At 38.1% G+C, this 25,487-nt stretch overlaps 8 protein-coding genes across 16 annotated transcripts; 7 read left to right on the top strand and 1 right to left on the bottom strand.

Annotated features, from left to right (window-relative positions):
• Positions 1-817: 817 nt before the first annotated feature.
• LOC132785879 (glutathione S-transferase 1-1-like) lies at positions 818-1,492 on the top strand. Its single transcript, XM_060792180.1, has one exon. The coding sequence runs from the start codon at positions 827-829 to the stop codon at positions 1,463-1,465; it is 639 nt and encodes a 212-aa protein (XP_060648163.1). The 5' UTR covers positions 818-826; the 3' UTR covers positions 1,466-1,492.
• Positions 1,493-2,498: 1,006 nt separating this feature from the next.
• Positions 2,499-3,298, top strand: LOC132784888 (glutathione S-transferase 1-1-like). The gene has a single exon (XM_060790780.1). The coding sequence runs from the start codon at positions 2,517-2,519 to the stop codon at positions 3,147-3,149; it is 633 nt and encodes a 210-aa protein (XP_060646763.1). The 5' UTR covers positions 2,499-2,516; the 3' UTR covers positions 3,150-3,298.
• Positions 3,299-4,610: 1,312 nt separating this feature from the next.
• Positions 4,611-5,267, top strand: LOC132784181 (glutathione S-transferase 1-1-like). Its single transcript, XM_060789610.1, has one exon. It carries the CDS (start codon positions 4,629-4,631, stop codon positions 5,265-5,267), a length of 639 nt encoding a protein of 212 aa, XP_060645593.1. The 5' UTR covers positions 4,611-4,628.
• A 1,614-nt stretch (positions 5,268-6,881) lies between these two features.
• Positions 6,882-7,532, top strand: LOC132785015 (glutathione S-transferase 1-1-like). Its single transcript, XM_060790966.1, has one exon. It carries the CDS (start codon positions 6,882-6,884, stop codon positions 7,512-7,514), a length of 633 nt encoding a protein of 210 aa, XP_060646949.1. The 3' UTR covers positions 7,515-7,532.
• Positions 7,533-8,634: 1,102 nt separating this feature from the next.
• On the top strand, positions 8,635-9,495 carry LOC132784697 (glutathione S-transferase 1-1-like). The gene has a single exon (XM_060790479.1). It carries the CDS (start codon positions 8,664-8,666, stop codon positions 9,297-9,299), a length of 636 nt encoding a protein of 211 aa, XP_060646462.1. The 5' UTR covers positions 8,635-8,663; the 3' UTR covers positions 9,300-9,495.
• Positions 9,496-10,975: 1,480 nt separating this feature from the next.
• Positions 10,976-11,742, top strand: LOC132784350 (glutathione S-transferase D1-like). The gene has a single exon (XM_060789902.1). The coding sequence runs from the start codon at positions 11,020-11,022 to the stop codon at positions 11,659-11,661; it is 642 nt and encodes a 213-aa protein (XP_060645885.1). The 5' UTR covers positions 10,976-11,019; the 3' UTR covers positions 11,662-11,742.
• Positions 11,743-11,866: 124 nt separating this feature from the next.
• Positions 11,867-13,498, top strand: LOC132784349 (uncharacterized). Its single transcript, XM_060789901.1, has 3 exons — positions 11,867-12,090; positions 12,173-12,328; positions 12,382-13,498. Exons 1-3 carry the CDS (start codon positions 11,968-11,970, stop codon positions 12,847-12,849), a joined length of 747 nt encoding a protein of 248 aa, XP_060645884.1. The 5' UTR covers positions 11,867-11,967; the 3' UTR covers positions 12,850-13,498.
• Positions 13,499-13,519: 21 nt separating this feature from the next.
• Positions 13,520-25,333, bottom strand: LOC132784348 (actin-binding LIM protein 3). 9 transcript variants are annotated; one of them, XM_060789893.1, is made up of 10 exons: positions 24,788-25,333; positions 18,225-19,243; positions 17,907-17,963; positions 17,181-17,749; positions 16,953-17,126; positions 16,104-16,243; positions 15,206-15,312; positions 14,919-14,985; positions 14,052-14,293; positions 13,520-13,986 (listed from the first exon to the last, which is right to left on the bottom strand). In XM_060789893.1, exons 1-10 carry the CDS (start codon positions 24,789-24,791, stop codon positions 13,873-13,875), a joined length of 2,493 nt encoding a protein of 830 aa, XP_060645876.1. In that variant the 5' UTR covers positions 24,792-25,333; the 3' UTR covers positions 13,520-13,872. The 9 variants fall into 9 exon arrangements, with proteins under 9 accessions (XP_060645876.1, XP_060645874.1, XP_060645875.1 ...); XM_060789891.1 differs by lacking the exon at positions 24,788-25,333 and adding an exon at positions 19,370-19,612; XM_060789892.1 differs by lacking the exons at positions 15,206-15,312; positions 24,788-25,333 and adding exons at positions 15,868-15,956; positions 19,370-19,608.
• Positions 25,334-25,487: the final 154 nt, after the last annotated feature.

Raw genomic sequence — 25,487 nt, 5'->3', positions numbered from 1 at the left:
TCTTTACTAGTTGAATTTCTAAAATGTCGCTCTTTTTTTCTTCCCTGTTTTCCCCAAATTACACTTAAAACTTTTTACCCCTATATGCGTAAATATATTATTAATATACTTATGTACATATGCAAATATATTTAAGTAATTAGTTACAAATAAATAATAATGAAAACAAAAATATGGCTTGGTTTATAAAAATTAAAGAAAATAAAAAATGTGGACTAATTGACTTTAATCCGCTAGCATGGAATCTCCCACTATTTCAAATTTAAATTGGGTTATAATTGAACAAAAAAGCTCTTTAAGGAAAAAGTCGGGAAATTTGAAGCTTACAACTATCATTCAACAACTTTTCATCAGCCCTGGATTTGTTGCATGGAAATATCGATAACTATTAGCTACTGACTGTCGATAAATTCAAAGTGCGACAATTGTTGATTACATTTTTAGTGCGGTAATTTTCAAAACAATAAGGGGAAGTTTTTACTACAATCATTGCTGAATTCTTGGATGGATTATAGCTATTTGTTGATATGATTACTTTACTTGAGTGCACAATGTATAGTGCTTCTCTTTCTTTAGCCCCGATTGTTCCAGACATTTTTTTAATGGTGATAAAACCGTGGTGAGTTATTATGATGATGATATTTCAGAAATACACAATCTGAACATACAAACATACACAAGTGGCAGTCATAACCCCTCTAGCATGGGTTGACACGATATTGAGAGATAATAAAATTGCTGACCTTATCAGTAAAACAAAAAGCATATAAAAAGAATTTCCCTTCACAATTGCAACAGTTAACTTTCAACTTGCTATACCATTACAATGGATCTTTATTATTCGCCTTACTCCGCGTCGACTGGTGCCCTCCTTTTAGTTGGCAAGGTCCTTGGTCTGGAATTTAAAAAAATTGAGGTCAACGTTCACGCGAACGAGCATTTAAAGCCCGAGTTTGTGAAGATCAATCCTCAGCACACCATTCCTACTATCGTCGACAACGGATACGTTCTGTGGGAATCTCGTGCCATTATTACCTATCTAATTGATAAATATGGAAGGAATGATTCGCTTTACCCCAAGGATGCTAGGAAACGTGGTGTTGTGAATCAACGACTCTACTTTGATTTGGCAACGCTTTACCCGGCTCTCGCCGATTATTATCACGTACAATTCCGAAAGCAGCCTTTTAATCCTGAGCTATACAAGAAGGTGGAAGAGGCTCTAAATTTTCTTGAAAGTTTCTTGGATGGCAAACAGTATCTAGCTGGTGATTCTCTCACCGTTGCTGACATTTCCATCTTCTCCACTATTGCTTCATTCCAAGCAATTGGTCTGGACATTACCAAATACAACAATATTGAGAAGTGGTACAAGAATGGCAGTAAGGTGGCTCCCGGATGGGATGAAATCGAAAACAGTGCATCCGCTGTGAAGGCTATACTAAAGGTTGTACAGCAGAGTTAATTGTAACATTCAAGAAATAAAAATGTCATTGCTATTATAAAACAACCGTTTTTTATTTGACTTAAATGTTTACTAAGCTACTAGCATGGTACTATTCGGTTAATAAGATTATTATCATTGCTTAGAAATAAAAAGATTTTTAATTCTTTTTGGGTGGTCCAACTACAAGCCGTTTAACTCAACTAAAGCGTCTAAGATTTCTAGACGATTGTTAGTCCTTAGAAACATTAGCCATTAAGTAGGCAGTGGTTTGATCGTTATATCGAAAGTGCATTTTTAATTTTTTTTTTTTTGTAAATTGCTACACTTGGGCACAGTCGCGAGGAAAATCGCTTCTTCAGTGAGTCCTGCCGCACTGTGCGGCGTTACGGTCGAAATCTTGAACGGATGTTGTAAGGTGGACACTACTATCGCCTATGCAGCCTACTCCTTTAAATTAAATTTTTCCAATCGCAAATATCAATTCACTCTGAATTGTTGAGCTTTAACTTTTATTTTTGACGACACTTTATTCTTTGTACTTGCTCCTTAATTCACAGACATTTATAGTAGAGTTCATTCTTAGAATTTATTAAACTAAGTTCTTCAGAAAAAAACTTCGCAGATCTTGAGCTATCAAGAAAAAGTAACTTGTCTATAACTCTCTACTCGATAAAAATTATCTGCTGGCTGTCGATAAATCTAACTTTATTGAATGATGAGTTCGAATATGGATTAAAGTACTTTATTGCTATGATTGATACCACATTATATTTGAGCACGCAGTAAAGCTGTTCAATAAATCTTTAATTAGCTTTGATCATTCTAGAAAAAATGTTCAAAATGATAAAATTGGAATAAATGATTACGATGATGATATTTCAGAAATGCACCGGCTTCACTTACGTATTAGTACATACATACATATGTGCCAGTCATAAACTCACACCAATGGGTCGAAACGATATTGAGATAACAAACGCGCTGACCTTATCAGTAAAACAAAAAGCATATAAAAAGAATTTCCCTTCACAACTGCAATAGTTAACTTTCAACTTGCTATACCGTCACAATGGATCTTTATTATTCAACTTATTCCGCTTCGACTGGTGCCCTCCTTTCACTTGGCAAGGCTCTTGGTCTGGAATTCAATAAAATTGAGGTCAGCGTCGCCGCGAAGGAGCATCTAAAGCCCGAGTTTGTGAAAATCAATCCTCAGCACACTATACCTACGATCGTCGACAACGGATACGTTTTGTGGGAATCACGTGCCATTCTCACCTATCTGATTGAGCAGTATGGAAAGGACGATTCTCTTTACCCCAAGGACCCTAAGAAACGAGGTGTTATAAATCAACGCCTCTACTTTGACGTGGCGACGCTTTACCCGGCTCTTTCAGATTATTACCACCCACAGTTCTACAAGAAGCCTCTTGATCCTGAGCTATTCAAGAAGGTAGAAGAGGTCCTAAATTTCCTTGAAAGCTTTTTGGATGGCAAAAAGTACCTGGCTGGTGATTCTCTCACCGTTGCTGACATTTCCATCTTCTCCACCATTGCTTCATTCCAAGCTATTGGTCTGGACATTGGCAAATACAAAAATATTGCGAGGTGGTTCGAGAATGGCAGAAAAGTCGCTCCCGGATGGGATGAGGTCGAGAAGAGTGCAGCTGCTTTAAAGGCTATACTGAAATCTTTGCAGTAGAAATCAATCTATTGCATAGAAATCAATCTATTGTCTTTTTTATAGCTTGAAAGCTTTCAGTTTACCAAACAATTACAGTAAATCAAATACTATTAACATACATATGTATGTACATGGTGTGAGAATGGCAGATGCATCTATCCGGAATAAAGTTAAGAACCGTTAATGAATTATTTCTTTGGGTAAAAGAAGAAAAATTTTTATATATTGCATTCCAATTAAAAAATGTTTTTACACTTTAAATAAATTAATTGTATTAGAAATGAAATGATCTTTATATGTTTCTTGGGAGCTCCAACTAAAATCAATTAAGGACTCAACGATTGTTTCACAGCTTACTATATTTGAGGTTGTATCGGAGGTTGCTTTCCTGTATTTGTACTTGAGCATCATCCACTATTGCTTTATTCCAAGGTATTGGTCTTGACATTGGAAAATATCAAAATATTGCGAGGAGTCGCTCCCGGATGGGATGAGGTCGAGAAGTGAGAAGCTGCTTTGAAGGCTATACTGAAATCATTGGCAGTTGTTCTGTTTGCTGTGTTCCTCTGGTCAGGACAGTTTTAATTCCGTCTTGTCAACTAAGTGTTTTGAATAATTTGGGAAATATTCAATCCAAACTCTAGACAAAATTTCTACAGATTGAGATGTATTTGGACCAGATTATTTTAGTTAGTTGCCTGTCGTGCACTTAAGTAGAGACCAATGCACACAAATTAGAAACAAATTTAGATATGTATGTCTATAAAAGAACGTGTAGTATAAAATTTACCTCAATTGTGCCAGTGTGGAATTATAAGTCGCCGAAATTTATGCATTTCTTTATTTTCCTGTCCTGACTTCTTACTGAAATTGAATCATATTTGGTAACATTATAATCACTGGAATATTTTTAGAGGACAAACATTATGCTTATGACCTCTAAAATGCACTTCCAAGACAAAAACCAAAGTTTTCCATCAATGTTTTCGGCAATTCAAATTTTCGATGAGTTGTTATTATCGACCTATTTTAGTATTTTTTTTTTTAAATAAGTATAGCTATAAAATAAAATTGTATGTTTTTATTATAATATCAGTTAAATGAAACCCTAAGCAGTCATTTGATACCAAAAATCATAAATATAGTTAATTTATGCAATAGTTATAGTGGAAGTTAGATTTGCGAAAGTGGTGTTCGATTTTTCGATGGAGCCACTGTACATACCAAAATTATTTGTATATCTGTTCGTTGAATATTCTAGATCTCTGAATATTCCAGAACCATTTGGAAAATAACGATAATACTGTGGTAAATGATGATGATTCTTCAGAATCACATAAGCTGAACATATCTGCCAGTCATAACCCCTCTACCAGGTGTCGACACAGTATTACAAGATAACAAACGTGTTGACCTTATCAGTAAAACAAAAAGCATATAAAAAGAATTTCTCTACACAACTGCAATAGTTAACTTTCAACTTGCTATACCATTACAATGGATCTTTATTATTCGCCTTATTCCGCGTCGACTGGTGCCCTCCTTTTAGTTGGCAAGGCTCTTGGTCTGGAATTCAATAAAATTGAGGTCAGAGTCCCCGCGCAGGAGCATCTAAAACCCGAATTTGTGAAGATCAATCCTCAACACACTATACCTACGATCGTCGACAACGAATACGTTTTGTGGGAATCACGTGCCATTCTCACCTATCTGATTGACAAGTATGGAAGGAATGATTCCCTTTACCCCAAGGATGCTAAGAAACGTGGTGTTGTGAATCAACGACTCTACTTTGATGTGGCAACGCTTTACCCGGCTCTCGCCGATTATTATCACGTACAATTCCGAAAGCAGCCTTTTAATCCTGAGCTATACAAGAAGGTGGAAGAGGCTCTAAATTTTCTTGAAAGTTTCTTGGATGGCAAACTGTATCTAGCTGGAGATTCTCTCACCGTTGCTGACATTTCCATCTTCTCCACTATTGCTTCATTCCAAGCAATTGGTCTGGACATTAGCAAATACAACAATATTGAGAAGTGGTACAAGAATGGCAGTAAGGTGGCTCCCGGATGGGATGAAATCGAAAACAGTGCATCCGCTGTGAAGGCTATACTAAAGGTTGTACAGCAGAGTTAATTGTAATATTCAAGAAATAAAAATGTCATTGCTATTATAAAACAACCGTTTTTTTATTTGACTTAAATGTTTACAGCTGTCCAAAGAATCACAATTAATTTAATACTATTCGGTTAATAAGGTTATTATCATTGCTTAGAAATAAAACGATTTTTAATTCTTCTTGGGAGGTCCAACTACAAGCCGTTTAACTCAACTAAAGCGTCTAAGATTTCTAGACGATTGTTAGTCCTTAGAAACATTATCCATTAAGTAGGAAGTGGTTTGACCGTTTTATCGAAGGTGCATTTTTATACCCGCTACCCATAGGGTAGAAGGGTATTATAACTTTGTGCCGGCAGGAAATGTATGTAACAGGTAGAAGGAGGCATCTCCGACCCTATAAAGTATATATATTCTTCATCAGCGTCAACAGCCGAGACGATATAGCCATGTCCGTCTGTCCGTCTGTCCGTCTGTCCGTCCGTCCGTCCGTATGAACACCTAGATCTCAGAGACTATAAGAGATAGAGCTATAATTTTTTTTTCGACAGCATTTGTTATGTTTGCACGCAGAACAAGTTTGTTTCAAATTTTTGCCACGCCCACTTCCGCCCCCGCAAATCAAAAAAAATCTAATAACAAGCGTAATTTTAAAGCTAGAGCTACGAATTTATTTTTATGATTTCTGAAAATTTGGTTAAGATCAGATAAAAATTGTCGAAGTTATTAAGGAAATACTTTTGTATGGGAAAAACGCCTACTTACTAGGGGTCTGAGTTGCTTTGGCCGACAATCTGGCACATTGTGCCGTTTATGGTATATTTTGAATGGTGTACTATATTGATATACCAAATATACCATTTGGTATATTTTTAGTACTTTTTAGTATTTTCGGTATATTTTGAAAATAATACCGCAATATTTTGCCTTTATTAAAAATGGGTAGCGGGTATCTCACAGTCGAGTGCACTCGACTGTAGCTTTCTTACTTGTTTGTAAATTGCTACACTTAGGCACAGTCGCGAGGAAAATCGCTTCTTCAGTGAGTCCTGCCGCACTGTGCGGCGTAACGGTCGAAATCTTGAACGGATTTTGTAAGGTGGACATTACTAACGCCTATGCAGCCTACTCCTTTAAATTAAATTTTTCCAATCGCAAATATCAATTCACTCTGAATTGTTGAGCTTTAACTTTAATTTTTGACGACACTTTATTCTTTGTGCATGATTCTTAATTCACAGACATTTATAATAGGTTTCGTTCTTAGAATTTATTAATTTATGCAATAGTTGTAGAGGAAGTTAGTTTTGCGAAAGTGGTGTTAAATTTTACGATGAAGCCACTGTATGTACATACCAAGAATATTAGTATATCTGTTCGATGAATATTCCAGATCGCTGAGTATTCCAGAACCATTTGGAAAATAACGATAATACTGTGGTAAATGATGATGATGATTCTTCAGAATCACATAAGCTGAACATATCTGCCAGTCATAACCCCTCTACCAGGTGTCGTCACTGTATTAATAGATAACAAACGTGTTGACCTTATCAGTAAAACAAAAATCATATAAAAAGAATTTCTCTACACAACTGCAATAGTTAACTTTAAAATTGATATACCGTCACAATGGATCTTTATTATTCAACTTATTCCGCGTCGACTGGTGCCCTCCTTTCACTTGGCAAGGCACTTGGTCTGGAATTCAATAAAATTGAGGTCAGCGTCGCCGCGAAGGAGCATCTAAAGCCCGAGTTTGTGAAAATCAATCCTCAGCACACTATACCTACGATCGTCGACAACGGATACGTTCTGTGGGAATCACGTGCCATTCTCACCTATCTAATTGAGCAGTATGGAAAGGACGATTCTCTGTACCCCAAGGATCCTAAGAAACGGGGTGTTATAAATCAACGCCTCTACTTTGACGTGGCGGCGCTTTACCCGGCTCTTGCAGATTATTTCCATCCACAGTTCTACAAGAAGCCTCTTGATCCTGAGCTATTCAAGAAGGTGGAAGAGGTCCTAAATTTCCTTGAAAGTTTCTTGGATGGCAAAAAGTATCTGGCTGGTGATTCTCTCAGCGTTGCTGACATTTCCATTCTCTCCACCATTGCTTCATTCCAAGGTATTGGTCTGGACATTGGCAAATACAAAAATATTGCGAGGTGGTATGAGAATGGCAGCAAAGTCGCTCCCGGATGGGATGAGGTTGAGAAGAGTGCAGCTGCTTTGAAGGCTATACTGAAATCATTGCAATAAGGATCAATAGATTCATTTTACTTAAAAAATATGTATATTTTGTGCTTACTATTTTAAATTAACGCATTAGAAATTTCGCTTGAAAGTTATGAATTGTATTCAAATTGGTCTTCAACTTTTTGTATATTCTTGTTTCAAATATTTTAAAAGGATGAATAAATTGAATTGATAAATTTAAGATAAATGGAGTAGCTTTATGCCCACGTTGCAGAGCATTCACTTTTAAATTCAATATATGTATATTCAATACAACTTTTGGTAAAATTATTTTACAATGAACTGCCTTGGACAAGTTATACCTTCTAAATGAGTAATCTTTATTGTTCGTTGAAATGTATTGGAAGATAAGAACCGATAGAAAAATAATTGTTAAAATAGATTTTAAATCGAATAATTTCCCCATCTATTATATGGGTCACTCGATATCATTAAACATCGATACTACTGAGAATGTAGTTTGCTAATAATGTAGAACATGGTCGCCCTAATTACTGATGTTTTCGATTTGAATTTTGATTTGCTTTATCTTAACCGAAATTCTATGTATCCGACTCGACAGGTACATATAAATAGTTATATTTCTTTTCTCAAAATTCTCTCTATTGCCAAAATAATTTGCTATTGCTATTTTGCGTTATATTATATACTTCAAATTTAATTTATCTAACACTTTTATTTAATATTAATTTGCAGCAATTAATGTTGTAAAACAAATACTATTAATGATACTTTTGAAACCAGCACAATACGATTGTTGCTATCAATAGGCATATCAATCCATGGTTAAGAGCACTTGTATCTCTATTCATTTATCAGTTTAAGTAAGAGAAAAATTTTGAATTTATTAACGAAACAACTTTCGTAAATTCTACCATAAATATTCTCATAATAATTAAATTGGGTAATAATTGTGTTGAACTATTATGAAATAATATAGACTTTTATTAAATTTTAGTTAGACTTCCGAATTGTAATGATGAACTTTCACAAATCCACAATCTTATCGTGTTGCTCGTCCAAAATGCATAAACGTGGGAGAGAATAAATGACTTGGCCTTATCAGTGAAGCGAACTGTATAAAAATCGAATTGCTTTGCGGAACCGAAATAGTTATCGTTCAGCTCGTTAGCAATCACATCTCAAATTAATATGGATCTTTATTATTCGCCTCTTGCCGGCACTAGTCGTGCAATCCTTATGATTGGTAAGGCTCTCGGCCTCGAATTTAATAAGATTGAAATCAACGTAGTCAAGGAGGAACACTTAAAGCCAGAATTCGCTAAGATCAATCCTCAGCACAGCGTTCCCACAATTGTCGACAACGGTTTCACGCTGTGGGAATCCCGTGCCATTCTTACCTATCTGATTGAGAAGTACGGAAAAGATGATTCGCTCTATCCCAAGGATCCTCAGAAACGCGCAGTTGTGAATCAACGCCTCTACTTTGACCTGGGTACCTTGTATAAGGCACTCGGAGATTATTACTATCCTCAGTTCCAAAAGAAAGCACCTGCTGATCCTGAGCTATTCAAGAAGGTGGAAGATGCCCTCGGTTTTCTGAATGCTTTCCTGGAAGGTCAAAAATATGTGGCAGGTGACTCATTCACTGTTGCTGATACTGCCATCTTGGCCACTATTTCTTCATTTACCATTGTTAATCTGGATCTCAGCAAATACACAAATGTGGTTAGCTGGTACGAGAATGCCACTAAAGTAGCACCCGGATGGGAGGAGAACTTGAAGGGCTTGGCTGCTTTGAAGGCATTGGTTGAAACAATGAAGTAAAACAAACAAAAACCTAATACTCATACATGTTTTACAAAAGTGATATTCGTACACTGAAAAAATAAATTATTAAGTTGCATGGATACATAAACCGATTTTAAATTTAATTTGGCCGTTAAAATAACAGTTGGTCTGTTGACAATGTTACCGATAACAATAACTCGACACGGCGACAAGTTGTAGCAAATAAATGTATGAGTATTTTTAGTATTTTCTACTGAACTTACGCTGTTTGTGGTCGCACTGCTTGCTGATGCTTTGGCTTTGGTTTTTATTTTCCTTGGAGTCTGGGTTTTAAGCTTTTCAATTTTTTATTCATAACTACTGAGAAGATGACCCCAAGGATCCTAAGAAAACATGCTGTTATGATATACCAACGCTTTACCTATATAAACCTTTTGATCCTTGGCTACTTAAAAATGTGGAAGAGATACTAAATTTCTTTGTTACTCTCTCCGCTACGGACATACATATGCATCCTGTCCTATTTAAAAGACTCTCACAGTTTATTACTAACCATTGTTTTTCAAGAATTCATTTGATTCTGAGCTATTCAAGAAGGAACTCTCAATTTCGTTGTTAGTTTCTTGGAGGGCAAACCACATCTCGCTTGGAGCCCAATAAATAAAAAATTTTCTTTCTATTATAAATCAACAACTTTGGAATTTTATTTGGCAGTTAAGAAATCTTCTCGATTTAAGCTTTTCGATTAATTTAATTTATTTTTATTTGCATCGAAGAATAAATTGATTTTAAATGGAGTAACTCTAGGCAACTGCTCACGTTATCGAGATTCAAACTATGTTTAAATTTGCGATGAATAAAATAGATAACATTTATGGAAATTGCAGATATGATTTTTTTCGTCATAATGCCGCGGTCAAATTATACCTCTAAATGAGTTTATTTTTATTATTCACAAAACATTTTGGAGCGATAATCGATTGAACAAAATCGCTTAAGCTGATATATAAATTGAATGATTGTCATGCTCCACGCGACACTACAAAACATCGATATTACCAGAAAATGGTATTGTATAGTATTTGTTGAATGCGGTCGCACTGGTTACTGATATTTTCAAATTCAATTTTGTTTTGCTTAAGCATAACGAAAATGGCCGGGTTGGGCAATGTGATTGATTCGGCAGCTAAAAATTTATATAAAAAGTTATATTCTCAATTGGTATAATTATTATTTTATTAAGCTTAAATATAAATTGCATATCTTAACTTAAAAAAATTATATAAAATATAATATAAAAATTATTGATTTAACTTTTAATTGCTGTGAGACTATTAATGATAATTCTTGAAACTATTAAGACTCAGCAGTTATTTATCATTTCTTTTGGGGAACAGTTTTCCATTAATAAAAGTTATGTAAAATGTAAAAATTATGCAATAAAATAAGTTTCTTTCGAAATACTTTTATATGAGAATTCTATTTGATGGTAAATGTGTTTAACTATCATGAAGCAGTTCAAACTTTTTATTTAATGTTAATCGTAGAAATACCCCCGAACTGTAACGATGAACTTTTAGAAATCCATAATCTTATCATATTGAAAATAATGCTTGCCCAAAATGCATCATCGCGATATTGGCAGATAATAAAAGGCTTGGCTTATCAGTGACACAAACAGTATAAAAATCGAGTTGGTTTGCATAGTCGAAATAGTTATCGTTCAGCCCGTCAAACAATCACATTACAAAGTAAAATGGATTTTTATTATTCGCCTCTGGCCGCCACTTGTCGTTCCATCCTTATGATTGGTAAGGCTCTTGGCCTGGAATTTAACAAGATTGAAATAAACGTAGCCAAGGAAGAACATTTGAAGCCAGAATTCGCTAAGCTTAATCCTGAGCACGCCCTTCCTACGATTGTCGACAACGGATTTGTTCTGTGGGAGTCCCGTGCCATTCTTACCTATCTGATTGAGAAATACGGAAAGGATGATTCTCTCTATCCCAAGGATCCTCAGAAACGCGCTATTGTGAATCAACGCCTGTTCTTTGATATGGGTACCTTGTATAAGGCTCTCGGAGATTATTACACTCCTCAGTTGCAAAAGAAAGCTGCTGATCCAGAGCTATTCAAGAAGGTGGAAGAGGCCCTCGGTTTTCTGAATGCTTTCTTGGAAGGGCAAAAATATGTAGCAGGTGACTCATTCACTGTTGCTGATACTGCCATCTTGGCCACTATTTCTTCATTTACCATTGTAAAACTGGATTTGAGCAAATACGCTAATATTGTGCGATGGTACGACAATTGCTCTAAAGTAGCACCCGGATGGGAGGAGAATGAGAAGGGTTTGGCTGCATTGAAGGGATTTATCGAAGCAATGCAGAAAAAGGCCTAATTCCCATATTTGCTTTATAAAATTGATGTGCGTACAATATAAATAAATTATTTGATTGCATAAAAACATAAACCGATTTTAAATTCCAATGGACGTTAAAATAACAGTTGGTCTGCTAATAATGTTATCGATAACAGTAACGCAACACGGCGATATGTTCGTGCAAATAAATGCATAAGTATTTTTAGTATTTAGTACTGAAATAATGTTGCTGTGGTCGCACTGCTTGCTGATGTTTTGATTTTGTTTTTTATTTCGCTTGGAATCGGATTTTAAAGATTTTTAATTTGTGTTAAGTGACATTAGATGCAACCATTTATTGTTATTCGCAACTATCGGGAAGACGACGAGCTCAAGTGCCAGGAGTTGGTGCGGGACTACATTATGTCATTCTCCTCAAAATCTTTCTTTGCCTTCTGCTTTCGGGAGGTGAGCTCAGCTTTCTTTTGCCATACGTGACTTATCTGATTCGGGCGTGGATGCATCTTAATAGCCTACATCTTAATTACAGATAACACTACAATTTATAGTCATCACTTGGGCAATATTCTTCATTTTTCTGGGTGTGCCGCTTCTATTCTGCGTCCTCACAATACCCGGTTGCGTATTCTTCCTCTTTACCAGCACCTACTTCTCCTTCTATGCTAAGGCAGTGGAGCTAATGAGGGTAAGTACTAATGTTGAAGTAAAGTATTTGAATTATTGAATTTCCTGCCGCAGGTGAAACCCTCGCAATCGCTAGTTGCTGAGTGCTATGAACCATTCATATTTCGCTGTGCTCCCAACGAGGCGAGCTATCAGATATTCATGGATGAAGCGCCTTTTGATGAGACGTATAAGAACAAGTTTCGACGACGCATTGTGGCAACGATTAGCGTTAAGAATCACCATGCTGTCTACAATGCCGCATGGATCTTTCGTTTCGCCATTGCCAAGGACTATCCGCATCAGAAGATAATGGAGCCAATGATTAATCAGATTTCAAATACATGTGCAAATGCCGGCTACGCCTCATTGGAGTGCACCATCTCCGAATGGCAGGAGCATGAACGGGACTTCTACGACGATATGGGATTTGTGACGCGACAAATCTATCACAAGCAGATCATTGGCAGCAGCGTTACTGTGATGAAGACGCAGCTAACCTTCAGCTTACGCACAGATGACACGTTGCAAAAGCAAAACTAGTGCAAAACACTCAAGAGAGAAGCCATCAATAGAATCTCCGAATAACTGTGAAACATAGCGCAATATATATTTATATACTCGAAATGTTTGTATTTCCTCTATTAGTACATTCCAGTCACGCAAAGCAGGCAAATTTTTATACTTGACACAGCATATAAGATATTCTATATATTATAGATGTATTTATTGAAACACATTTGTAGGATATTGCTTCGTTTTGTCCTGTTTTATTATATCTTGTTTATTCTTTGACATATTCTATTTAAATAAATAAAATATATAGTAATAAATTAAAAAGTTTGCAAGTGTTTAGCGTAATGTTTTATAATGCCACACATCTAATTGTTGCTGTTGGTTTTTGAATTTGTTTTTGTAGGTACATTCATTTCTCGTTCTTTGATGCATTTTAACTGGATTAGCCGCTGTTTATAAAAAGCTTTCATGCAATTCAGGACTTGCCTTGACTGCCAAAGTTTAACTTATTGAAATTTGTATACATTGTTTTGTAATACCTCTGCAGATCGCATTTCACTTTCAATACTTTCAAACGCAAATAGTTTTCAGATTGATTTAATTAGTGAAATATTAGTTCTTACTCTAGGAACAATATGATAAGTGTGACGATCTGCAAGAGTATTCAAACTTCGTCCATGCCGAAGTTGTGTTTTAGTTCTTTTTTTTTTTGGTTTTCTTATAGAATTTAAATAGTTATCTGCGCAACTAATGCTTAAAAAAATAAACTGGATCTGCGATTGCTGCAGTCCGCACTTCAAATGTAACTATTTCCCTTTCTTTCAATTATATATTTAAAGCGTGTTTCAAAACTGGCTGTGAAATTAGCATAGTTTTATCAATTCATTAACTTTTGTATTGTTTTTGATGTTGTTGTTGCTGTTTTGCTTTGCTGCCATTTGTTTTATAGTTAAGAACCCTCAAATGATTAGGTAATTGTTTTTTCTTTTGTTTAATTTGGTTTCGTCACAAATAGCCAATCTGGATCTGGTTCTATCCAGGCTGTAGCATTTAGAAGAGCTTCACACGTCGCTTGAGCTCATTGCGCCTCCACTGGGGCAGCCTGTAGAATTCGGATCTGGCGCACTGCAAAATGTGCTCGAACTCGATGTCTGACAAGTGACGCTGTAACGAAAAAGATACAACTCGATAAGTATCTCACGGATTGACAAATAATGTATTTGACTTACCTCCAGGTTGCAGCGATCAACGTCTGATGGGAGACGATAGTTCGTAATTAGCAAAATGTGATAGGGATAGATTTTGGCAGGCTCGTGCACCAGCATCGAGTGCGCCATGTTGGGCAAACTGCGTCGAATGAGTCCCGCCTGCGGATAGTGATAGGACAAGGCGCCCGAGTATGTGCTCGAGGCGGGCAGATCGCCGCCCATCAGAGCACGCCTATCGCCCTCAGTAATCGAATCCACTGAAGCTGAAGGTTAGAAAGGAAATTCATTATTAATACTTTAAATCAAACGTAGTCTTCATTATTTTTGATTGGATATTTTACTGATTACATTTTAGAAATTTTGTTTTAGAAATTTTGTTTATTCGGAATTTTTTTTTTATATTTTTTAATTTAGATTGAAATTTGAGTAGAATACTAGTAGTAGTGCAACACATTTTCATGTTAATTTTGATTTCTATTTTATAGATTTTAGATTTACATTTTTTATTTAGTATTATTATTTTTTTTATTTTATTTTGTAGTTTGTAATTTCAGCTTCAATACTATTTTTTTTTATATTTTTGCCATTCTAATTTAATTTATTTCACTTGGGATTCTATTTTGATTAACTTTTATTTTGCAACTTGAGTTTGAAAAACTGATTGTGCAATTATTTTATTTTTGGATTTTAATTTTTAATTTGATATTAGTAGAATATCATTTTTATTGAATTAACTTCAGGTTTACGTTACGTTTTTCTATTTTAATTTAATTTTCTTTCTATTCAGTTATCGGATTGTATTTATTAATTTCTTTATATTTTTGATTTGTGCTGTTTTTAGTTTGAGAATTGTCGATTATTTTCATTACTTGTAGTTGTCGAACTTACCCTCTGATTTGCCGCAGCTCAGATCTGTGCTATGTGTTTTGTCACCCAAACCTCCATAGGAGAAATCCTGCATAAGATGACAAAGCAAAAGAGCGATTAATTCTCAATACTAAATTGTAATGGAAACATGCCAAACCAAAACCAAAAACAAAACTAAAATTGTGCGTTGCTACGAAATGTGTGAGTGTTGAGACCGCCTTTCAGGAGGCAATAGATTGGCAACCAAACTAATCTAGAATAAAGGATTACAACAAAAACGGGATTTACGACAACAAAAGCATTCTTACAGTGGCACCATGCATCGTGACGGCGGCTGATGTTGTGGAACTGAATGTGTGAGAGCGTGGAGCCAAGCCGTATCCAGGTTTGGGCACATGACGCAGCGCACTCACCACTGGAGTCGCCAAGGTAAGAGATGATGTATGTTATGTTATGTATGATGTATGTTAAGTGTTATTGTTGTGTTAGTTAAGTTGTATTGTATTGTATTGTAGCAACAAATACGAGAAAGTAGCATATAGCAAACACACACAGAGAATAGTCGAATAGGAAAGATACGAGTGTAGTATGTTAAGGCACAACACAATGAAGCAGCAGACCAACCAACCAGTTGAGTTATTAACAATATTATGTATTGTATTAGTTGCACCCAGGCACCAAAAGCAGTCATCATCAGTAGTAGCAGCAGCATTTGGCATATCAGCAGCAGCAGCAGCAGTAATTACAAATTACAAAAGAGACAAATTGATCAAGAGTGAGCAAACAGATGAAAGTGAGAATATGATAGATATATAGAGAGAGAGAGAGAGAGTACTTAATATCAAGTATACGTAATGCTATAGATTAGTGGATGGCCCCAGAATAACAGAGTTGATTATTAGCTAAACAGATAAACAAATCTCGCACCAAGAGCAACAGGCAATAACAAATTGGCCAATTCAGCACTTACGGAGCTGTAACCGTTGCGTATGTAAGGCGGCAAGGTTGTGGTTTTGAATCCATATCCGGGCTTGGGCGGCGAGCGATAGGAATGTATGGCTATAAACGTAATTGGGCTAAATATAATATACAATTTGGCAAAAAACGGAAAAAGGAAACAAAAACAAAACTCTCTGCACAGCTTATAGTATGAGATAACTCTAAGCTAACTCTAAGACTCGCTCGCTAACAGTTCAATGTGTTTACCATTGTAGCTGGGCGCATTGCCCAGAGATTTGCCCAGGGAGCCGCGATAACTGGTCGAGCGATCGAACATCTCATCCTCATAGAATGGCTTCTGGTGGTCCAGATTGCGTGAAGGCGATGCGCCAATGGGCGATTCATATCTGCAAGGGAATTAAGGATATTAGTATAATAATATATAATAGAAAAACTGAATTACTAATATATGAATTTCTTTTGTTAAAAATGTTATCCAACATAATAATTAACAAATACAATATGCATTTAAATACAAATGAATATCGTTTATCCATCTTAAGAGTTTCAAAATATCAGAAATAATCATTATCATTATTAGTTTTATAGTAATATTCGTTTTAAATATGGTCTAAAATTTGAAGATCTTTTTTTATAAACTTTCGAGTATTCTTATTAAATATTTATTTTATATATATAAAAAAAGATTTAAGTGTACATTACATCATTTTAAAATACTACTTTTTAAAAATTAAGAAAATGTCTTCTTGAATTTACGTCTTTCAATGAACTTTAGTAAATATAAAATTCCTATTTTATAAGAATAATACTAATAAAAATGTTAAAAACAATACTACGCATCTCATCCTTTAACTACAATTTTACTACATAAAATGAGAGTAATCAATTCTGCAGTTAATATTGTTGTCACAATTAAATTAATTAATTAATAATAAATTAATTAATAATAAATTAATTAATTAATTAATTAATTTAATTGCTGATTTGGGAATTTGTGTGCTCGTTTGACCTATTCTAACTTGCTATTCTACATTTCTTTTTTTCCTTTTTTTATTTTTACTTCAATTTAATTGCTAATTTAAGTCTGTAGCTTACCTCAACTTGTAGATGGGCTCCTTGGAGGCTGACGGCGTGCGTGAAGCATTGCGTGGATCTAAATTGTTTTGCTTCCATTTCCTGTACTTGGCATGCTCTTTCAGATCCTTGGCAATCACAGAGCCAATGCCCGAGTTGAGTTTCTCCAGCTGTTCAGCCTCACGTTGCAGGCGCCTAAAATGAATGTAACATTAGCCAGGTTTTTAAGAATGTACTTCATCAGCTCACGTTTGCTCCTCGCCATTCTTGGCCTTGCCATTGGTTTGTTTGCCATTCTCGCCATCCTCGTTCTCCACATCATCGTCATCATCCGAAACAGGGACTCCCTTGTACGTATCGCTGTAGCGTCGCCGGCGCTCGGGATCCGTGTAGGGATAGGGAGGTGCTGGGAAATCATCTCGCTCGATTTTGGGCTGTTCGCCTGGTGGCGGCTTCTTGGCGGCCGGATAATGCGACAGCTCAATGGGCTCCTCGTTGTTCATGCCCGGACTCTTGGGCCGCGGCGTCTCCGATCGGATAGCATCCACCAGCACCTTCATGGCGCTGCGCGTGCGCGAATGTGGACGCGATGGGGGACGACTGCCGGCAACGGAGCCGGCATTGCTAGCGGTCGTGGCATAGGAGGCGGGCCTATGGAAATGCGGTGACAGCGGTGTCTTGTCATATGGATCGATCGGCTTGCGCAGATAATGCGGCGCATCTGTCAGATAGCTGTAGGTATAGATGCGCGATATATCCTCGCCAATGGGTCGTCCATACTCGCGCAGTATCAGCCCCGGGCTGACGGTGCGATAATGCTAGAAGGGATTAGGAAGATTAGTTGAAATGTTATAGAGTGAAAGTTAGTCGCGTTGTTTTGCATGCAGTGCATGGGGAATTAATCAAGCCAAAGTCTCGAAATCATAATCATCGTAATGCTAATCGGAAATCATAAAAATTAAAACGAAAACAAACCTTGCGGCTACTGGAATAAAGTGAACCATTAAAACTCGGTGTTCTGGAGCGGATGTACTGAAAAAACGAACGAAAAATCGAAAGAAAGAAAGAAAGAAAAAAAACGCAAGCGCAAAAAGAAAACGAGGTTAAACAAACGTAAAATGCATAAAACAAAATCGAAATGAAAATCATAAAAATCATAAAGGTGCAACGCTGGGTCACTCGTTTGCATGTGTGTGTGTGTGTTGAAAGGTGTGTGCGTGTGTGTGAGTCGAGCATTCTCTTCGCAGTCGCAGGGAGAGTGGAGCATTCCCCTCCCTCTCCCCTCTTACATACCATTTCGCTGAGCGCACTCGAACTCATGCGATCACATTCGGTGTCTGTGAAGTTGCCATTCGAGGCGCCACCCGTGACCGATGTGGTTGTGCCTGGCCTGCCACCAGCTCCGCCTCCGCCATTGAGTATGATGCCCGACTCGGAGGGACCGGGACCGCAGCGGGGATGCCAAATGGCGCTGCCCTGCAGGTACATTTCCTCGCCATCGCCGAATGGATCGCCGCACTTGGTGCAGCGAGCGCACGTTGGATGGAAGTGATGATTATCGCCGGCCTGCAGCACCTTGCCGCTGATGAAGCGATTGCAGTAGGCGCACTTCACGCCAAAGCTCTTCTGGTAGCACTTCTCGCAATACGGCACCGCATCCTTGCCCATGTACTCGCCATTCAGCACCGCATTGCACGCCTTGCAACGGAAGCACCACACATGCCACTGCCGATCCAATGCGACCAGCGCCTGGCCCTCCTTCAGCAGCTCCCCGCAGCCGGCGCAATCGTTCGGATCGTAGTCCTCCTTGAGGTGCGCCTTATGCGACAGCACGCCGCTCGTCACCTGCTGATGCGCTGTCGCCCGTGTGGGACTCTCGGCCGGCGGAGCGGGTGACGTCACAGCCGCTTGACGGGCTGGCGATGCGGTGGCGCTGCCCGTGGCTGGGGCGCCACCGGAGACGCAATTCTCGCAGAGCACCTCTTTGCCGGTGTTGGTCACTTTGCTGCCGGACTTGAAGGGCTGCGAGCACTTGGAGCACGTGAAGCACTTCTGATGGTACGTTTTGCCCATGGTGCTGACCACCTCGCCCTCCACATACTGCTGGCAGGTGGCGCACTTGGTGCCATACAGTCGCTGATAGTCGGGTATGCAATAGTAGGCGCCATCCTTTGTAAAGAAGCCGCCGGTGGCCAAGGACTTCTTGCACTGGCAGCACTGGAAGCACGCCTTGTGGAAATGATTGTCAGCCACGCGCAGCACTTCGCCGGAGCATTTTTTCGTGCATTTCGCACAGTAGATCTTTTGTTTACCTACAAAATAAAATGGAAACGGAACATTAGTTGAGTTTACGCTCGCGTTTTTCATTCAATCAACTTAAATATTACGTATACGCATGCGAATGCGAATGCGAATACGTATGTAGAATATCAGTTTACGTGTTGTATTCGCTGATGTCATATGCATGTGATGCGATAATAACGGCCCCCTTCAGCCTTGTGCCGCTTTGCCAGAGCACAGCTCAAAGCCCCAGTTCAATACGAAATATGTATTTATGTATTTTCGTGTGCTTGTGCGTTTGCCACACGCTCGCGACTCGTTTTGTATTCAGATTTCTCAGAGTTCTATGTGGGTGTCGTTGTTGTGGCTTGTAAATTATGTGACAGTCAATCAGTCAATTTGGAGTTTGTGTTCATGTATTTTGTGTGTCTTCGAATGTCGAATGTCGAGGCATACTCAGACTTTTGTGTGGGGTGAGTCATGCGCGTGGCAAGCAATTAATCTTATCATTGATAAGGCCAAGGGCGACACACACACTGAAATAGTCTTGACAGATACGCCCTACACACATTCGCACACCACCTCAAGTGGCCCCAACACTTTTGTATCTCTTCTGTGTTATGTACACAAGTGTGAACAGCGCACTCTCAACAGGTACAACTCAAAGTATTCTCGCTCTCTCTCTCTCTGTCGCTTGGGGCACAGGTGAACAAGCTTCTCAGCAGCTGTCGGCTATATAAATATCGTTATATAGCAGATACTATATGGAGAGTCAACAGCAGATAGTTAAGAATGCAAAGATATAGATGCAAGTATAAGGAAATCTATCTACAGCACTATCTATATTGTTATACAATGCAAAAGCAAAGAACGTAATGATCTCAGATAAAGATCGTGAGTTAAAGAAATATGTTTAGAGTAGAAAAACTTAAAATGGGAATTTACTAAAATATAATAATAAATATATAATATATAAAGAAGTGAAAAAATATGAGAAATGAAAATATAGCGATCTTCTTTATATCAAAAATTTTAATTTAAAAAAAAACAAAATGAATAAAATTTGTATTGAAGATTGAAAAATCTTAATATATTATATATATTTATATTAAAGAGCTGAATTAATATATTAAGAGAAATTATTGAAAACATGAAATATAAGAATTAATTTCATGATAAGGATCGAAGCATTTTAATATATTTAAAAAAATATATATCAAACTAAAAACTTTAAAGTTTTAAAAAATTAATATATCATATTCCTTTAAAAATATTACATACATCTTTATAAATAGACTTCACAGAAGTTAAAAGCGTGCAGATATGATAAAGGCAAATATTTGCAAATTTAAGGACAGATTAAGATTGGTAAACCAAGCGAATGATCGATAAGCGATAAGAAAGGGTTTAACCGATAAAGCATACCATAAATTATCAGTCCGAGGAATAAGCAAACGGATTGTTTAAAGTTTATTAACCGAGCAACAGGCAATTCAATCAACTTGAACATCATTAAACAACTTTGCAACGCTTTCACGTTGCCCCAAAGCGAATGCTGATAAATAATCTAGCAACTCCCTTGCCTATAAATATTATTGTTTATAACAAATTACAGCTTTAAATTTACTATAATATAGCCGCGGCAGTCGTGTAATGAAGGCGGCATTATAAAATCAAACAAAACGAAATGCCGGCCATGACGACGAATCTGTTGATCGCTTGAAAGCCCCAACCCCAAGTCGATTGTTTCTATAGATAAAAGCAGAACGACAAAAAAAAGCAAAACGAACAAACCGAACAACAAAACAACGGCAACAATTCCCCCTGTCGTTTTCATGTGAAAATTACAAAAATACTCGACGAATATTTTTCATGGAAATAACAATATGCCGAGACCTTTTGGATATGCTTATTATGAACAGTGTTTTTATTTTATATATATACATTTATTTTTTTATTGTTTTTGCTCTTTACTTGTTTTCATTTTTAGCCTTTTTTCGGTGTGTTGCTTATTTTACGTGTCTTTTGTTTTGTACGCGGCCATTCTCTTTTGTGTGGCTGCTTCGTCGCTTTGCGGGTTTTACGTTTTGGGTTCCAAAATAGAATTTATTGATAAGCTAAAGCCCCACAATAGACGAGAAACAACTACAAAACCGTTAACTAGTCGCATTATAATGGTGACGTACGTCTAATGAATGAGACCCGCACAATCTCACACACACACACACACACACACAGACACACATGCAACGGCGCGACAATCTTACACATATAGATATTACGTATACGTACGAGTATACACATACGTGTTTCGTTTTCAATTAATTTTATTTATGCTGCTGCCTTCTTTTTTTTTGTTTGCTGTTTTGTTTATTATGCAATCACAGACAGTTTTTTCCAGCGTCTCTCGCATATTGATTTTGGCATTTTGTTTATTGACTTTTCAACAGTTTTCCCCCATTTAGCAGTGCCGCGTTAATTACATTTGCCGCAAACTCTAAACAGATCGAGATGAGCATGTAAAGATGGCGAAAATTAAATTTTCATGCCAGTTCCTCATATATGTATATGTTGTATTTAGTATAGCTTCCATCATGGCACGACTTTGAGTACGATTGCGAGTCTCGAAGTACGAAGTAGACATAATAAAAGTTAGAGCGCTCAGTTTGTTTCTTTTTTTTATTGTAATTACGGCAGCGATTTTAGTGCCCCCGGTCCGAATGATGTCATCCTCATCGTCATCGACGTCGACATCGTCGACAGCCAAGCAAACCAACCACGAAGCGTGAATAGAGTTGAAGTTGTGAGCGCACAAAACTGGTTATAACTACAGCCAAAATAAAAAAGCATTCGAATTTGAATTTGCATTTCAATTCGAAATTCAAAGCTGAATTTCAATCTGAGCAGCAAACAAGCGCAAACAAAAAAGAGACACAAACCAACAGGGGGGCAAGTCCAAGGTTAAATTGCGAGTGTGTTTTGTGTCTCTGCTCGCTGTTGATAGTTGTTCTCTCACCAAAGGTCAACTGCAGGCCACACACACACATTCAGACACACACATTTGTGTGTTTTTAATTAATTTCGACCGCGCCCCAAAAAATATTTCGCATTCCTAACCTCAACAGTGAAATGGAAATGAAAATGGAAAGAAACTGTGTGACGACCCTGAAGAGGCCAATGCCAAACAGACACAACAAAACTGAGCAGCCAGATAGAAAGCATTTCCCGTACATTATGTGCATGCCACACAATTCTAAGCGGAAAGTGCGTCAAATCCCTCAACAGTCTGACTGCGGCAGGATAATGTCGAGGACAATGCAGGTCAAGGTGCAATACATCCACAAACAGCACTCAACACACAGCAAACTCAAAACAGATGATGACGCTCGGTGGCAGTGGCATTGCCATATTTTCCGAGCATTTTCCGATGAATTTCGGCGAAACGAAAAATAATAAAAACACCTCGCATTCGTTTTAGCATTCGCATTCACATTCAAAGTTCTTTGGCCACTCCCACACACTCACAGAATTTTGGGCCATGGAAATGGCGGTGTTTATTTATGGGAAAAAAGCAATAACATAATCAAACATAGTTCGATTACTCATTCAAATGCGAATTGCGAGGCAAGTGTTTCTCGACTTTTTATGTGGCTGCGTTACCTGGCGTATACGCAACTTTTTCAATATAAAGAGTTTCAACTAAATGCCTGCATAAATTATGTTTGATTTATGGCTTAGCACTTTGCAGCACTTGTAGTCGAGCATGCTCTGCCTTTTATGTGTTGTTGATGCCACAGCCCAAGTTGAAAGTGCTTCCTGTATGCTTATTAGACGAAAAGTGAAAAGCGCAGCGCAGCCAACGAAAATTACGTGAGTAGATGTTGTTGTTGATGATGATGATCACGATGATGACGCTGCGTCTACAAAAATAGCATTCAATTAGTCGAACGTCGGACGTCAAGTCGTCTTCGCAGTGTGTGTGTGTGTGGAGGAAGAAGAAGAAGAGGAGACCATCGCCACTTTCTATGCAAGTGCTCTGACCTATATAACCCCACAGCATAAAGGGGGGAGCAAAAGGGGTTTGAACAAAATGGGATGCAGGCAGGCAGGCAAAGCGAATGCACACGATGTGAACAAATCAACGATCAAATAAATGAGAAAAATGCCCCCAAAGTGGGATGTGCGGAGGAGTGGGAGGGGGCAACTCGTTTGCCCCTTTCGTTTTCATTTGTGAAAAAGGCAACTACTAAATAAAAAACCACAAGCAAAACCAAAAGCGGAGCCGAAGCTGAAGCCAAAGCTGCAGCCCAATGGAAGTCAATGTGCTTGTCATGAATTCATGTTGAGCATTTGTTTTGTTGTTGTGCTGTTTTTTATGGCTATTGTTAAGCCTTTTGCGTAGAGATCGCTGGTCGTTGACTGCTGCACATCTCCCTCTCTCTCTCGCTCTGCAGTATTTGGGGGGTAGCCCAAGTCAATTAGGCATTTTGAGCACGCACACAACTACAAGTGTTTGCTGTCTCGCTGCCGCTACCGCTGCCGCAGTCGACGTCGCTGCCCAAAAGGCAAAGCATATGAACTTAATTAGGGACAGCGAACAGAGAAGGAGAAGTAGCTATAGAACGAACAATTAATCATTGACAATGGGCTCTAACAGTATGAAAGAATATATGGCTATGGAATTACGTTACATGTAAGCGACTAGAGTTACAATAGCCAACATCGGTTCCCACAAGCTGCCAAAGCAAACGGTAAATTTACAGGTATTACTTGTGACGACGACGACGCCCTAACGGCAACGTGTGTAATTGCAGTCGCCCGACTCAATGACTGATTGACTGCCTGACTGCATGCTATGCACTTTGTAGGTTTATTCGGTCAGGTATTCTCAGATTCTCTGATATCAACTCAATTTGGGGCGCTGTCGGGCAGACGGCAAAAGCAAAATCAAAATCAAAAGCAACACTGAAAAAACTTGTTCTTACAACAACACTGACGTCATCGCAGCTGAGAACATAAAATGGGGAGTGGACGAGACCACCAATCATATGCGTATGTGTGTGCGTGTCTGTGTATTGTTGTCTCGACGGGCGAGCGTGTGTGTGTGCGGTTTCAGAGTTGCCCTCTCAGATGACGATGGGCTCCACCAGCTGGCCAATATTGATTAACAAATGCAACAACGCAAACGACAAGCGACAGCGCAACTTTACTGCCTTTTCGCCTTATGCCGTGCCATAATACGCTACTAATGCGATAATACCATCAAGTAAACTAAGTATATATGTACACACAAATACACACACGCACGTTTGTGAGTAAAAACACGGGAATGTACAACAACACAACAGCACAGGAGTGTCCAAAAGGGAGAGCGAGCAAGAGCGAGAGCGCGTGCTATACAGAGAGAGGCGAAGCCAGGCCACCCTCTTTCACTGGCGCTCATCTTTGCCTTTGCGCAATTTTGTTCGCTCACATATGCACATACACAGCTAAACAGTAGTCTACGTGAGCACGCGTGTATGTGTGTAGCTAGATAATCGTATTCACTGTCGGCATACAACTACAAACAAACTTACCCATAGCGAGGAGATACTGCTATGCTCTTCACACTTGCGCCAGCAAAATGGGGGAGGGAAACACACACGGATAGAAAGCACAACAACTACAGGCGCACAGGTCACCACTACTTCTGCCTTCCTCTTCACTTCACTTCACAGCACAGCACTACACAACACTACACTTCACTAACAATTTTTCTTCTGCTTAGATTTTGATTTTCTATTTGTATCTTTCTCATATGCATTCGCAATTCACGTGTAGTATTTTTATGAGGAATTTGTAGGTGGCTTGCGCTTCAGAACCGAATTGTGTGTGAATGTGTGTGTATATCTGTGTGTTTGTCGCGAGCTCGATGAGTATTCGGCTTTTTTGCATTCACCAGAATGCTTAATAAATAAGCAAATTTACCGATCAAATCACAGTGAAATTTATGGGATTTTTCTTCTTTTTCTTTTTATAATATAAACTTCTTGCTTCGGCTGCTTAGCAAATTCATGTATATATTCCAATTTTAAGCTATCAAAAAAAACCCCGCGCACCAACAAACGGCACCGACAAGCGACGACGACGGCAGCAACAAAACGACTAAATATCCATCTGAAATGAACCGCAATGTGAGAGAGCAAGTATCTCAGATACAAATAGGGATGAGCACTCAACACTATCGATTACCGAGAATGTCTATCGATATCACAGTGCACTACAAAGGCGGGTATT

This window comes from Drosophila nasuta, chromosome 2R, assembly GCF_023558535.2.
Source record: "Drosophila nasuta strain 15112-1781.00 chromosome 2R, ASM2355853v1, whole genome shotgun sequence".
NCBI lineage: Eukaryota > Metazoa > Arthropoda > Insecta > Diptera > Drosophilidae > Drosophila > Drosophila nasuta.
The sequence above is the reverse complement of the archived record's forward strand: the minus strand, read 5'-3'. Positions and strand labels throughout refer to the sequence as shown.